At 29.5% G+C, this 14,350-nt stretch overlaps 2 protein-coding genes across 13 annotated transcripts; both read right to left on the bottom strand.

The window, feature by feature from the left end:
- Positions 1 to 309: 309 nt before the first annotated feature.
- On the bottom strand, positions 310 to 9,343 carry LOC114877366 (heat shock factor protein-like). Of its 10 annotated transcripts, XM_029189867.2 has the most exons (13): positions 9,095 to 9,186; positions 8,837 to 9,011; positions 8,167 to 8,275; positions 7,951 to 8,075; positions 7,549 to 7,884; positions 7,394 to 7,476; positions 7,117 to 7,305; positions 6,492 to 6,554; positions 4,706 to 5,248; positions 3,456 to 3,561; positions 3,305 to 3,398; positions 2,923 to 3,170; positions 1,520 to 2,630 (listed from the first exon to the last, which is right to left on the bottom strand). In XM_029189867.2, the coding sequence occupies exons 3-12, from the start codon at positions 8,195 to 8,197 to the stop codon at positions 2,938 to 2,940; spliced, it is 1,803 nt and encodes a 600-aa protein (XP_029045700.1). In that variant the 5' UTR covers positions 8,198 to 8,275; positions 8,837 to 9,011; positions 9,095 to 9,186; the 3' UTR covers positions 1,520 to 2,630; positions 2,923 to 2,937. The 10 variants fall into 10 exon arrangements, with proteins under 10 accessions (XP_029045694.1, XP_029045700.1, XP_029045697.1 ...); XM_029189861.2 differs by lacking the exons at positions 1,520 to 2,630; positions 8,837 to 9,011 and adding an exon at positions 310 to 969 and having other exon boundaries at positions 9,095 to 9,342; XM_029189864.2 differs by lacking the exon at positions 8,837 to 9,011 and having other exon boundaries at positions 2,923 to 3,167; positions 9,095 to 9,343.
- Positions 9,344 to 9,810: 467 nt separating this feature from the next.
- On the bottom strand, positions 9,811 to 14,329 carry LOC114877339 (protein pigeon). 3 transcript variants are annotated; one of them, XM_029189792.2, is made up of 10 exons: positions 14,083 to 14,328; positions 13,828 to 13,964; positions 13,436 to 13,745; positions 13,088 to 13,350; positions 11,871 to 13,015; positions 11,360 to 11,701; positions 11,075 to 11,289; positions 10,797 to 11,000; positions 10,653 to 10,724; positions 9,811 to 10,587 (listed from the first exon to the last, which is right to left on the bottom strand). In XM_029189792.2, exons 1-10 carry the CDS (start codon positions 14,138 to 14,140, stop codon positions 10,517 to 10,519), a joined length of 2,817 nt encoding a protein of 938 aa, XP_029045625.1. In that variant the 5' UTR covers positions 14,141 to 14,328; the 3' UTR covers positions 9,811 to 10,516. The 3 variants fall into 3 exon arrangements, with proteins under 3 accessions (XP_029045625.1, XP_029045626.1, XP_029045627.1); XM_029189793.2 differs by lacking the exons at positions 9,811 to 10,587; positions 10,653 to 10,724 and having other exon boundaries at positions 10,876 to 11,000; positions 11,097 to 11,289; positions 14,083 to 14,329; XM_029189794.2 differs by lacking the exons at positions 9,811 to 10,587; positions 10,653 to 10,724; positions 10,797 to 11,000 and having other exon boundaries at positions 11,201 to 11,289; positions 11,362 to 11,701.
- Between the last annotated feature and the right edge of the window lie 21 nt (positions 14,330 to 14,350).

The raw sequence follows: 14,350 nt of genomic DNA, 5'->3' as shown, positions 1-14,350 counted from the left end.
TGCAAAAGCATCCTTATACTTAAATTTAAAGATAAATAATTTAAACACCCTCTACTACTAATAATAGAATAATTCATCATAAAAACTAGAATTGTGCAACTTTTTTCCCATTCATGTAATTCTTTTATTCTAATTCAGGTAACTTTTTGTTTCATTTGTAAAGGTCGCTAAAAGAATTCAATTTCCAATTATATTAAATTATCAAGAAACAACTATACACAAGATAAAATACGAAATTATCCATTATAGGAAAAAATGTTTTACACAACTTAAAGGCAGTGATAGTCCTTGAACAAGGACACTGAAATCTTAGTTTGTACTATCATTTTTAATCCCAATTTAACCATGTACCACAGCGAAAAAGTAGTTATGAAAAATATAATGAAACATTAAACAAATCTTTTTTACTCTCTTAACACACTGTTCTGTATGTATAGATTTATATACATATATACTTATGTATTTTCTTGTACGCGTCGCATCATTGTAATTGATTCGTACTTTAATAAATACTGTGCTTTACACACATCATGTAAAAAACTGTTATTCTTTAGGTAATGGACATTTTTACGAAACATCCAGCATATCTCTCTTAATTGATGCGACAATCATGCATAATTATATACAAAGTAGTGAAAACGTCAATTATTCCTCTCAATATATATATATATACTATATACGTTTTCATTTACGCTACTCTTAAACAAGAGTCCGGAATACACATTCAGCGCGTACCTTTCAAATCAATGTAAAGATAAATGTCTCTTCCAATCTAGATAACATGTTTGGTTCTTTATGTTGTTACTTTCCTCTTCAAGGAATTTTAAGCAAACCTCTGTGATATATCTCAACTCATTTTTCCCTTTCCACGTACTAAACTTTTCACAGGGTTCATAGCATCATATCGCTAATTAAAACGTAGATATTACCAACGAGGTAATTATAAACCCAGCAGTCTTTCCTCCAAAGCTAAAATGAAAAAACAATTATATTTACATACATGTTTATAAATATATTTGTGACTCTCCTTATTCAAGTATTTGATTGCTATGTAACGATTAGCTGGAAAACTCGTATTGTTAGAACAAATATAAAAAAATATGTACTTCTTGAATACATCAACGATTTCTTTAATATGATTATGATATATTCATTGCACCGATAAAAAATGTAACAATCTTATGATAATTTTTAGTGACCAAATCAACTGTTGATACTTTGATTTTTACAAAATACGTTTAAAAATATATACATATATATATATATATATATTCGTACTTTTTGATAATCGACATTAAATTTTACATCATAACTTGTAGATCAAACAAAATAATTAACAAATAAGACACTTATATCTATTTATACATATAATCACTGTACATTCAGGTGAACAGTAATATAAAAAGAATGAAATAATGTTTACAGATTTATTTTGGATGTTTTTGTATAAATATAATTATTTTCATCGTAGATAATAATTTTTCTAGTGAATTTTTAAAATAAAATAAACAAATGAGAGTTCTTTTCAGTAGTTCAGAACTTGTGTATGAAACAAATTGTTTCGAATGTACATTTTCTAACGTAGAAAAACGAAATACGTGACGTGTACTACAAACAAATACACAATTTTATATAAAAAATCAAAATGACAAGATACTTATATTTATGATAATCGTAGAGGGTTTAACGTAAGCTGTACAAGTTATTACAATGTTGTGACATTGTAATACAATAAGTTATTACAATGAAAAATAAATAATGTTTTATACAACGAGTCGACGACTACAGATATACGAATATCGTTTATCGTTTCAGACAAAAATGTCAAGCGTACAACAGATTTTCATTTCTTTTTTTTTTTTTTCATAAAAGATATAAAACCACCTCTAACATATCTATTTCTGTACAATATCTTGATCTACAAGAACACCAGGCGTTTCAATGCAAATCTGATTTGGATCAAACATCCATATATGTATATACATGATTTTTTTCTTCCTAAGAAGAATTTAATACAAAAAATACGAATTTCGTATATACTTTTTAAAAAATTATTTACGTAGATGAAAGAACACTCAAACCCCAGTAAATATATAAATGAGATCGTCAAAAATTACAGATAACAAGTGTTTTCTTAACAATTCTTTTATCTGCATTTTAACAGTTTCCGTTGGGAAGAAAACGAAAAATAAAAAGAACAAACTTATAAATTTGCAAAACATATCGATAAATAAATAACCTTATTATGTAATTTGGTTATTTTACCGATATTTGTACTAGATATATACTGTGAATAGAATGCGGATCAAAACAACAATGTTAATTCATAGAAAAATACTGTAGCGATTTAAATTTGATCAGTCTTAATAGCAGCAAATCCAGAGGATTTTATGCGCCCTGGTAGTATTTAGTTATTATTTCTTCCATAAATGGACGGGATCATTTGATCGATCGCATATATCGAGACCACGTTCTCCTTCAGTATAGGTACATTTGTCTGTACATTACAAGCTCGTTGCTTATTTGGTCATCAAATTACACCGAGACAGAGATAGAGAGCATGCTCGTGATGATCCATCGAGAATAAAACATACTGAAACCAAAGCATTGGAGGCAACAGTGATCTGAACCTGCAAAAAAATCTATCCTAAGACTATTTCTTTTTTGGAAATGAGATTGAACCTTGGAGAAGGACAATCTAGAGACGGAATAATGTAATCGTCAACTTCTTGAAAGGCAAATTCTTATCGCAATCTGAGAACAATGAATACTTAATATAACAATAATAAAAAAAAAGAGTGCATATTAATAATGTTATGAAAAGCTCGTTTCCTGTTTCGCGACAAGTAAAATTTTTCTTTTAGGAAGAAAGAATAAAGAGCGGACCACTTATTAAATTTAACATAGGGTGTAGGAACTCACCATAGGAATGAGACTTTACGATGAAGTGTTTACATCATTTGTTAAGGAATCCAGAAGCGAAGTTTTGCTATCCTCCAGATCAAGAGGATCCGAATTATAAAGACTGGTCGTAGCTGTATCGCCTGCTGTGCTGGTGACAGGAGATGTAGCACCCAAAAAGATATCGTCGTCAAAATCTAATAAATTCGGTGTAGGATTATATGTCATAAGTTCTCCACCAGCTGCTGATCCATTCATATTTTCTGCTACTGGAAACAAAATATACAATTTAAAACAACCTTTCGGTTATATTTAAAACATTGAAATAAAAAGGGAAGTTGACAAAAAGTAGTATCATTAACAACAGAAATCAATATAAATGAAGAATACTTAAAAGTTTTACCATTAACATGTTCATCTTCCTCTTTTTCAGAATGTGGATTCAACTCAGGATTAACCGGCATACCAAATGACATTGGATCATCTGCTCCAAATAACTGTAAATTTCAGTTTATATAATAAAAGACTTTTTACACATGTTACCTACAACTTACCCCAAGAAGTGTATTTGCATCAATACTATACCCTTCGGCACGTAGAATTTCACGAAGGTTTTCCAATTCTGTTTGCATTGTTTCAAGATGATTATCCATTTCTTCCCTAAAGACAATTATTCAAAGTAGATAAATGTGTACAAAAAATTTAGCTTATTAACACAATCTTATCTATGTTTTATAGATAAACAAAGTAAACGTAGAAAATCCTTTCAATATTCATTTTGAAACGTACAATCTTTCTATTTGTTTATATATCATGGCACAACCAGATTAATTTTAATTATAATTTCATTCCTATCTTTTTTTAATCAAAAAAATCTATACGATTTACTATTATATCTAATTGTATTGTAAAGGTACTCAGTGTTGTTTATTTTTTTTTTTTAATATTACTTGTAAAGATATACGACAGTTTGATGTGTTAATTTATACATTACTAAAATCTTCAGAAGTGGGAGCTGGATACTCATTTCCATATAATAGTAAACATACACGAGCCTGTTGATATGTAGTTCAGCATACAGCCAATTTTAAACTGATTAAAAAATTCCTGTTTGTGCAGTCAGTATATTTAAGAAATTGCAAAATTAAGATTGTTTATTTAGCATTGTATGCTATTAATGAGATATTGACATTCTTGCAGTGAACAACTTTAAAAATCATTCTCTATACTAAATAATACTCAAACCAAATTGACCTAAAAAACCAGGGGAGGTTGTAATATGAAGAACAATAATCAGATTTCTGAAGAAATCATGTAGGTGAAGAGATCTAATAATGGTAAGATTACAATATGTATAAGATAAAGATACTTTCGTATACCATATTTCAAAAATCTAACAACTTCAATGATCATAGAGAAAAATTGCAAAGCTGAGTGCCAGATTGCTGGAATTTGTTTTAGATGAAGTAAAAGGCTGTGTTTAAATCAACAATAAAATTAATATGATAATTTGGAAAATACGAAAAAGATTATACCAAAGGGTCCTTATTCTTTAGGCTCTATGAAATATCGTGAAATTCCTAGATCAAAGGCAACCATTTAGAGATCTATTAACAAGATGTCACACATTATTAGTAAGATATGTATCTGTTAAAGCAGATTTTACTTGATATCTCTCAAATTGTAATATAAATACAGAAATTGGTTGATTCCCACCTCTGTCTTCTGATTAAGGATTTCCACTATAGATTAGTAGAATGTGCTGCATTGAATATTCTTTACCCATGGACTGTATTGAACTTACATTGATCCTAACCTGTAACTAGCGTCAGACATGCCAGAGGTAACGACGCAACTCAAAGATAAATTTTTTGAATTGCTTGTGCCCGCACCGTTGCAGTTTACTTTCTCCTTCTCCATATTTTTCTCAACATCATTTGTATATGAATCTTTTTGAGTATTCTGTTCAGTGTTACCATCTGCTTTATTGAATTGATTCAAGGGATTCTCGTTTCCATTAATCTCGGTGTTGCCGTTGTTTTCATTATATTCCACGTTTTCGTTGCCCCCATCGTCCTCATCAATAATCTCTGGTACTATTAAAATATCTTCGAGTTTCACCAAAGCAGAATCATTCTCCTGTACATCATCTTCCATATCTGCAGAATTTTCTAAGTCGAGCTCTTGCTCTGCATCAGGTGATTTATTCATATTAGCTGCCATAGCTGCAAGTTTTGAGCTACGTACAGTTGCCACAGGTACTGGTTTAGAAATTGATTTATTTTCCAATAAAGCAATGGTCACTGGAGAATCTTCTAATGGCATTTCAAGTAAATGTGTTTCTTCCCTAAAAAAGTGAGACAAGCAATTGCCAATCTTCGTTATCTTGAGTTAGATCATTTGCTGTGCCATAATCTGTTTTTAACCACATTCTTCACTACAATTCTCATTGAAGGAAGTATTGCAAGAGCATACATAGATAAATTTAAAGCACTATACAAGAACATGCTTTTAAATATGTAGTGAAATTACAATTGTTACAACATTAGTCAATTTGGAATGTGTAATAATTCAAATTTTTATAAGCAAGCAAATAATTGAAAAAGAAAATATAGTATTATAGCAAGATGGTGTACATGTGTAAAACACATATGAATAAGAATTAAGAAAGTTAAAGAGTAATGGTTATTTTATAATCATAAAATTAAATGTCAATTAATTAGATAGTCACTTCTAAGTTTGCTCTGACAAAACTTAATTTCAACATTAAAATTAATTGTCAAAGATATTCATCACAGGCATATTCCCTTTTTATACTTTCACTGTAGACAATTCTTTCTAAACCTAAACAAATTGCAACTCTTTAATGGTCAATTTAGTTTGATGGTCATACAAACTACTTACTAAATACATAATAAATATAAATTCATTACAAGCACCGTGTGAAAATACATGATCATGCATGGAATAAATCTTGACACATGTTTATAAAACATATCTTGTAACCAAACTATGATATTATGAAAATATATGTATAAACTTCATATAGTAGATATTAATATCTCATGCACATATGTCCCCTTGAGATATATTTTATGATTAAAACGGATCAACAATAATAATAATTAATATATCAACAAATATACTCAGAGGCATAAGTGAAACATAAATTGTAAAATATTAATGTTAATTGAAATGAAATGAAGATAATGTTCAAATTAAATATGAATAATTTAACCAAGGATTAACAAAACTTCTCTTATGAAAGTAACAAATTAGTGAAATAATATCTTTAAAACTTTAACTTTCTTCATTGAACTATCCGAATACAGCAGAATTATAATTAATCTAAAAATTTCAAAAGCAACTACAGATAGTTGGAAAGATTGGTAGATTAGGAGAAAGTCATCTTAGTATCTTAGTTCAATTATTTAAATGAAAAAATGCATCTAAAAAAGAATACTATTATCGCAATATTGCTGAATGTTCATGCAAAAAATGAAACTAAGCAAAATTGCGATACTGTATAAAATAATTTTTAAAGAAGTATGAACACCAACACCAAATGACGACAAGAGAAAAATGTTAACCTCGGTTCCTCTCCATTCTCCGTTGATGGGATCAAAATTTTGACAGGCATCTTGTTTTTCCTCCTGGTAATATTTAAATTGCAATGATATGAGTATCACTGAGAACTAATTTATGTTAAGAAATATGAAAAACAAGTCGTTTATGAAACAATTACATTTTTTTGAGTAGGTAAATAATCATGTTATCATGTATATGTACGTGCAATTTACTTTTAGTACTAATATGAAGAAGCTGAAACTACTTTAATATGACACAATTTAAAACATACAAATTTATGCCCCTGTGTCTTTCATTAAAGCATGTAGAGTTCAACTTTAATCTCATGAAGTTAATTATTTAATTACATTCCATGCATGGGAAATAATTGGAATGTGTAAAGAAGTATGTTATAATTTGTCTGTTTGTAACATTAATCTAACCTCAGTGAAAGACAAGCAAAATGAGAACACAAAAATATTTCTTCATAAAATAATAGGTGTTAAAAATTTTTTGTGTTTATCATGCAAAACTTCATTTTATCATTCCAAAATGGAAAGATTGTACATGACCTAGCTATATACGCCAGTTATTTTAATTAGTAAATTTGAAATAAAAGTTATATCATAATAGTTTACATTAACTTACTTCTTTTTACCCTTACATCCACGTTTCTTTTTTGCATCTATTTCTTGCGGATTAATCAGTTGTATATCATCTTGTAGTTGAACCGAATTATCAACTAAATGAACAGTTTCTATATTATTATCATCCATTATTGATGTATTGTTATGTTCTGGGCTTTCAATAGATGGATTTGAATGTCCTTCCAACATTCTAAATATAAAAAAAAAAAAGATACTTATACATAATTAATTTCTGACAAACATAAAAACGGTAATTTATAACTTGAAAAATAACCTACTCTGCAACAATATACTCTGAATCTAAATCAGGTTCTGATGCATCGAGCTCGTGAATCACAGGACCCGCAGGTGATGCTTGTGACTAAAAACAAAATGTATTTTTGTTTATAATTTTAAAAAAAAATTTTTTTTTTACGAAATATACAATTATTACCTTTGATATTTTCGCTTGCTTGTTACGCTGACGATTAGAGTCATCAATCATTAGGGGATATCTTCTTTTAACAGAAAGACCACCACTTCTTGAAGGTTGCACTAAAGTAACTAGGAAATGTATAAGTTTATTAACAATTTGCTGTTGTTTCAGATGTTTCTGTCTAAGCATTGCCAGTTCTCTCCATAATGCTTCATTCTCTCTTTTCATAGCCCCTAGTCTTGAATCTAAATGTTCTTGACGACCTCTCATACTTCTTACTTCACTAAGCATTTTATTCATTAGTTCTGGTTTAATGGGAGTAAGTGCTGGATCTTGGCCTTTGCTTGATGCAATCTGAACAAATTACAATAAAATAAGATTGAAATGTAATTATGTATTTATATACATGAAAATACTTACTTTTCTTTTAATATGTTCTACAAGATATGGATGTCCTTTACAAAAAAACTGATGTGCAAATTCCATCTCATCTCTATCACATTTCAAACCCCCTAGTTCAACAGAAACCTTTTTGTGGAAACCATCTGAAGCATGTAAGTGTATATATATTTAGCAAACTAGATAATTACATTGTGTTAATTTAATAAATGATAAATTTTATATATTATTACTTACACATATTTAATTGACGAACAAAGCTGGCCATATTATTATGTTTATAATAATGTGGCAATAATTCTCTGGCAAACTGTGCTTGATTTCGAATAAAGAAACTTCTCCCATTCTAAAATTAATAAACCATGTATAAAATAATCATTTTTGTTTATGATACAGACTGCCTTAAGTAATAAATACTCTGAATATAATAATTACATTACATAATACAGATATCTTATAGACATATATGGATGTTAAAATAAAGTACAATTAGCAAAATTTAATTTCAAAACATAATATGTACTATTATTTTACAATGTTAAAACCATTTAACTACACTTTAATTCTTACAAAATCAATATAACTGATGAAATATAAGAATAATACTTTGAGGAATAAAACTTAACATAAGAAAGTACCTAAATTTAATTCTGTCTGATGCAATACTAATACAATTGTTTAATGTGCATCATTGTTTTATTGATAAGGATCTTTTATTTGAATAATTTATGTGTATTCTTTCAAACATATAAGGGAAATGTAAAGGACATAGTACAAGAGTATGCATTAAAATATTATTTCACAATTATATTTGATATCACAGAAACTTAAAACTTATCATTCACCATCAAAATAAATTTCTCATATCTAACAGAAAAACTGATGATTTATTAAGATAATACATTACATGTGATCATAGAAGTAAGCACGGAATATATTACAGCAACGTCGAGTACACGCAAAATATAGGTTGTGTATGTAAAAATGTATGCTACGGAGGTCAACGTTTAGCTTACGTTTGATTCGTTCACTTGCACAACATTAGCATTACGAATGAGTTATTATCGTCGCAACAACGATTACTGAAGGGATATAGTAGAATTATCAGTATATTCTATGTGAAAACTAAGAAACTACAAGTAAATAACAAAATAAAAGTACTTACGGGTGACCAACAAATAAGGTCGTCAGTTTCAGGATCTTCAACCAGTTTCCAAAGTTTGGCAAGAAATGCCGGTACACTGGTACCTAACTCCGGAATTGTATGCATCTTAGCGTCAACAGTGTAACTTCAATATATAATAACTGCTTAGTTTTGAAACTTAATCCACAACGAAAAAATCTTCACATCTCACGACAATGGCTGGCCGCTGACGATGTTATTCTGCTAGTATGTGTAGTACTTACTTACAGGTGGAGAGAGAAGGGGAACTATTTTAATGGATGAATATGGTTGCTTTCCATCTAAAGTCACACGGTACAGACCATCGTTGTTGATTCAAAATTATTGGTGCTTTCCCTTGGAACTGATATGTTTAGCCAATGAATTAAAAGCATGTTCCATAAATGTTCATGTAAATCAGCCTTTAAGAAAGTTTCAACACAGCATAAAGTAAAACACATTTTTGATGTAGAATTGTGATCATTAAACTCTATATCAATCATAGATGCGTAAAAATGTTTATTTATACATTTTATAATTGGTTTATAAATTTAAACTAATGATTTATCTATTGCCGGAAAATTAGTCGATAACTTGGCAAGTTGTTTCCGCTGTTTTTAAATAGATGGCGCTGACTGCCCACGACAGAAAAAATTAAAATCCAACATTCCTTTTTAAACATTTATATTTATTTTTACACAAAAATGATTAATACTGTAGCATGTTTACACGTTAACAATACAATTTATATTTATGTAAAACATATTAAAAGTATTGAATATTATACCACTAACAATAATCATTAATGAGACCAAAACTTTGTTAACAAATTAACATGTATACATAAAAATTTGTATAATTTACACAAAAAGATAATAATTCTTTTTCTAACTTATCACTGTAACAACTTCAAATTTAATTAAGTTATATAATATTCATACATTTAACACAAACTTATCAAAATTAATATAAGTACATAACATCACATAATCTTTTGATTATTAATTGGTTAACAATATGAATATAAAATTATAACAATGTAATAAAAAACCTGAACTAGTCAATTAATACGTACAAAAGAAGATTATAGTTGCTGTGAAACATGTATTAAACTATAATATTGATAGTCCAGTCTATAATATTAACCAGTCTCCAAGTAACATTGACTAAAGAGAAGTTGTCAAATAAATTATATTTACCCTATTCCAATGTCAAATTTACCATGTGAAATTTAAAAAAAGGAATACATAAAAATTTATAAAATGCGATTAAAGCTACATTTATAAATAGTAAATACTTGAGAGATATTAATGGCACTTTGTATATTTGAAAGATTATTTGCACTATTGTTTTGATTATAAATACATCTAAGAATGCCTGTAATAGTAATCCATTTCAATTAATAACTAATTAAAATATATTTACTTACAAGAAGTCTTCTGTAGATGTTACTGTAGCTTCTATAAGTAGACCAAAATCTAACTCGGTTAAACTAGCTGAAATACAGAATGGATGATCATAACAAGTAACACAATTATTTGTATTATTAAATTTAGCATACCTTTTGCTGTAAGAAGATCAAGGAATGTATCTAATGGGGATAAACGATCTGCAGATGGAAATGCAGCTAAACCTGCACACAATGTATAAGATACTATACATGTTAAAGTTACAGTTCCTATGATTTATCACAATTTATTTTTACCATTGTGATGATTTTTGTACTGCAATGTCCTGCCGCGATTTTGACACACTTCACCAGACAAAATATTAGCAGCGTGTTCACGAGCTCTCAACATAAAACTTACAGGATGCAACCATTGATTCAGAAGCCTTTTAGCTCGCGATCTTGGTAATAAAGACAGTAAAGTTAGTTTACGAATAACGTTTTCTTTTGTATCACCGATATCTGTAAAAAAAGTATGACATTAATACAACACAGAAACAGCATCAAATTTTTATATTTAAGAAAGAAACATGTACCAGCCATAATAATTTTACTGACATCAACTTGTAACTCAAATACTGATCGTTGTACATATTGCAAAAACATTGGATATTTTAAACTTCTGTATCCAAGATAAGTAAAGAATGATGTAAATCCTTGCGGTGCTGGAAATGCTATGCTTTCTATTGCACGTCTATACCGTTCTAATAATACAAACAATAACCACCGTCGTACTTCATCCAATTGATCACTGAAAGTAAAAACAGTTAAAATTTTATTAGAATTTATTAATAGTTTTATTAGAATGCTTAAAAGCTCACACGAGAATAAAACCACGTTCTTGTTCAATTCGTGGGTCCACGCTGGCAGCTCGGCATAACATTTGACAGAGGACTCGTGAAGTTTCTAATTGCGCTGCTACATGTCTAGTTGCCATAGCATGGACATGTAACGGAGTACACGATCCTTGAATATGTGTTATTGATGTCTGTGTACCATGTTTTAATAAGTACATGGATAATTCTCGCAAATTTACGGATACAATATGTTCTTGTTTTGAGGCAGTACAGCTTTCCATTTCATTAAACGGTAAACCTGAATCTAGCAATTTACTGTTGCGACCACTTGTTAAATCTCCAAGTGATACTGTAGCTACAACTAATCTGTAATGATATACATTAAAGTCAGTTAAAAATTTGCGCATGTTAATTTATACAAGGATTATGTAATTTAATTAGGACATACATCTGATTAAAAGCATGCAACTTTCCATTTGTTAACTATTGTTGTTAAACATATATACATTTTCTTAATTATATAAAACAGTATTACCCTCCACTTGGAGACATTGGAGTACTGGATCTGGATAGTGCCTCAGGTTGATAACATGCTAAAGAAACTAACAATTTTTCAGCAATTTTGCTTGGTTTGAATCTTGCCTTGTCTCCATTATTTTTACTGAGTTGATCCCATAATTTGGTCCACAAATCGCTACGGTAAGGAATTAATCTTTGCTGAGGCGAAAGCAACATTACTGATGTATTCCAAAGTTTCTCATGACTCAATGTTATATTTAAATCGTTCACTTTAATTTCAAAACTTGTGTATTCTTCCATAGTTGTAACAGGTAGCAATGCCAGTAGAGGTATAGCATCTGCTAATAAATTTTTTTGCACTAAAGCATATGAACCACCGATAAGAATTTCTTGCATATATCGTACAATTTCCAAGGATCTAGGTTTCTCTGCAATTGTGCATACTAATTCCGAAATAATATCTAAATCGTTTTTATGACAAAGAAAGTAATGCAATATTCCCAAGCGTACTTCGACCGAAGTTTCTTTACGAAATACTTCAGTAAGAAAATCGGGAGAGATTGTTAATTGTACTAAATCCAGCGTAGGTAAGTCTATTGTTAGTATATTGACATTAGAAAGAGATGTATTTCCTTCTAAAGCGGCTATGTCATATTTCTTTTTGCTTCCTTTATTATTATTTTCTAATTCAAGTAGTGGCACTAAATAAGAAGCATGAGATGGCAGAGTAGTTAGAGGACCACACAGTATATGGCAACATGGTTCATGATTCGTTCCAATTTCAAGAAGATGGGTAAATAAACCTTGCACAAGAACAATAATATAATCATGTTCATATATTGCAAACGTTGGACGTATGAGTTTAGCCTGAGACCACGGTATGCCTGGTATCACACAATGGATTACACAACTATGATGAAGAAGCGTTACCGAATATGCAAAATGTACTGTATTAGATTCACTCAATGAGTTAAGTACATGCTGTTGTGGCTTTACTGGACGATATAAATAGTGATGGCAGACACAGACCATTCCTTTGGAATCAGAAATGACTATGAGATCTAAGGAGCAGTCATGCACCCTTAAAGGTATCACATCATCTTCGTAAGTTCCACAATTAGAAGAAGTTGATAACTGTGGCAAATTCAGTGGTATATTCAGCTAAAACAAAAAAACCTGTTTAAACACATTCGAATTATTAAATTTATTACTACAATGTACTGTGTCACGTACCACTGTTTCATGTGGCAGATCGGCATGAAATTGAAGACCGCTAAGCGTTGGATTGGTTCTCACAGATTTATTTTCTTTCCCATCCTCATCCTCTGAATCTAAACTCACTGGAATTCGTCTATGATGTATATGATACAAAACCTGATTTATCATATCCCATTGAGCCCAAATAAATTCTTTAACCAGTGATTCAGATTTTAATTCCTGTATTGGTTGAAAATCTGATGTAGATGTATCAAACAATATGGTATATATTAGAATACCTGTGTAAGTAAACAATTGAATTCATAATAATTAATAACAAAAATATTTCAGAATAACTTAAACGTATTAAGAATAACTTCTTACATTCTTGGTGAATTAATAACAAGAATTTGTCCCATTTGCCATGTTCTTTTTCTTTATATAAGAATTGAATTCTCACTTGCTTAGACCTTTTTGCATCTAAATTATGGATTTTTACTTCCTCTCCTTTTAATTCTGCTACATATGCTTCATACATTTCGATCTCAGTTGATATACTTTGATCCTTTTCTTCTTCAGATTCTATACTTTTATCTAAATTAACTTTTTGTTTTATCACATACCCAAAAACAGTTCTACTTTGATTTATTGTTGCTTGTACAATATTTAATACTTCTGAGAATTGGTGCAACACCTATATCATGTTATTTATGATTTTAATTTTATACATTTCATAAAAACAAAGAAAGACAAATATTCTTAGACATCAAGCATACTTGTAATTTATCATTAATCCGGTCATAATGGCCTATAACAGTATACAATGTGCTCACACTCTCCTCTAGAGTTTCCTCTGTCCATCCAACTAACAGTGATCCATCTTTTTCCTGTCCTAACAATTTCCATTGTTCCGCTGCAAATCATACTTTGATTTCATAAAAATACACTTGTATTTATCTAACAAATATCAACATAATACTGTATTATATTAATGGTATTGAATTTATTTAAAGTTGAATGACATTTATTACCTGAGTGTGCCTTTTCTGGCAAAAGTAAACATAATTTAGCAGCAAGATTTTCTAACATATCTGCTTATAAATGATTCCTAATAAATAATAGTTTCAGAGATTTTCGTCTAAAACATATGATCGCTTTTAGTTTAATGATACATTTTATGTATTTATATACGTTTTGACAATCAGAAGGTATCGTCTGCTCCAAACTCCAGGAGCGTTGACAGGAACACAAACAATGTGTTAGCTAGAGCATTTACATCTAATGCTTTTTCTGTGCTAC

Source organism: Osmia bicornis, chromosome 6 (genome assembly GCF_907164935.1).
Source record: "Osmia bicornis bicornis chromosome 6, iOsmBic2.1, whole genome shotgun sequence".
Classification (NCBI taxonomy): domain Eukaryota; kingdom Metazoa; phylum Arthropoda; class Insecta; order Hymenoptera; family Megachilidae; genus Osmia; species Osmia bicornis.
This window is presented reverse-complemented; position numbering and strand designations above follow the sequence as displayed.

Coding starts and splice junctions, on each gene's coding strand:
- LOC114877366 (XM_029189861.2), bottom strand. CDS start 9,199: ATGCATACAATTCCGGAGTTAGGTACCAGTGTACCGGCATTTCTTGCC. Junction 7,477..7,548: donor AGCAAGCGAAAATATCAAAG/GTAATAATTGTA, acceptor TTTTGTTTTTAG/TCACAAGCATCACCTGCGGG. Junction 3,399..3,455: donor ATGCAAATACACTTCTTGGG/GTAAGTTGTAGG, acceptor TGAAATTTACAG/TTATTTGGAGCAGATGATCC.
- LOC114877339 (XM_029189792.2), bottom strand. CDS start 14,140: ATGTTAGAAAATCTTGCTGCTAAATTATGTTTACTTTTGCCAGAAAAG. Junction 13,351..13,435: donor GTTATTAATTCACCAAGAAT/GTAAGAAGTTAT, acceptor TTACTTACACAG/GTATTCTAATATATACCATA. Junction 10,588..10,652: donor TGATCTTCTTACAGCAAAAG/GTATGCTAAATT, acceptor TCTGTATTTCAG/CTAGTTTAACCGAGTTAGAT.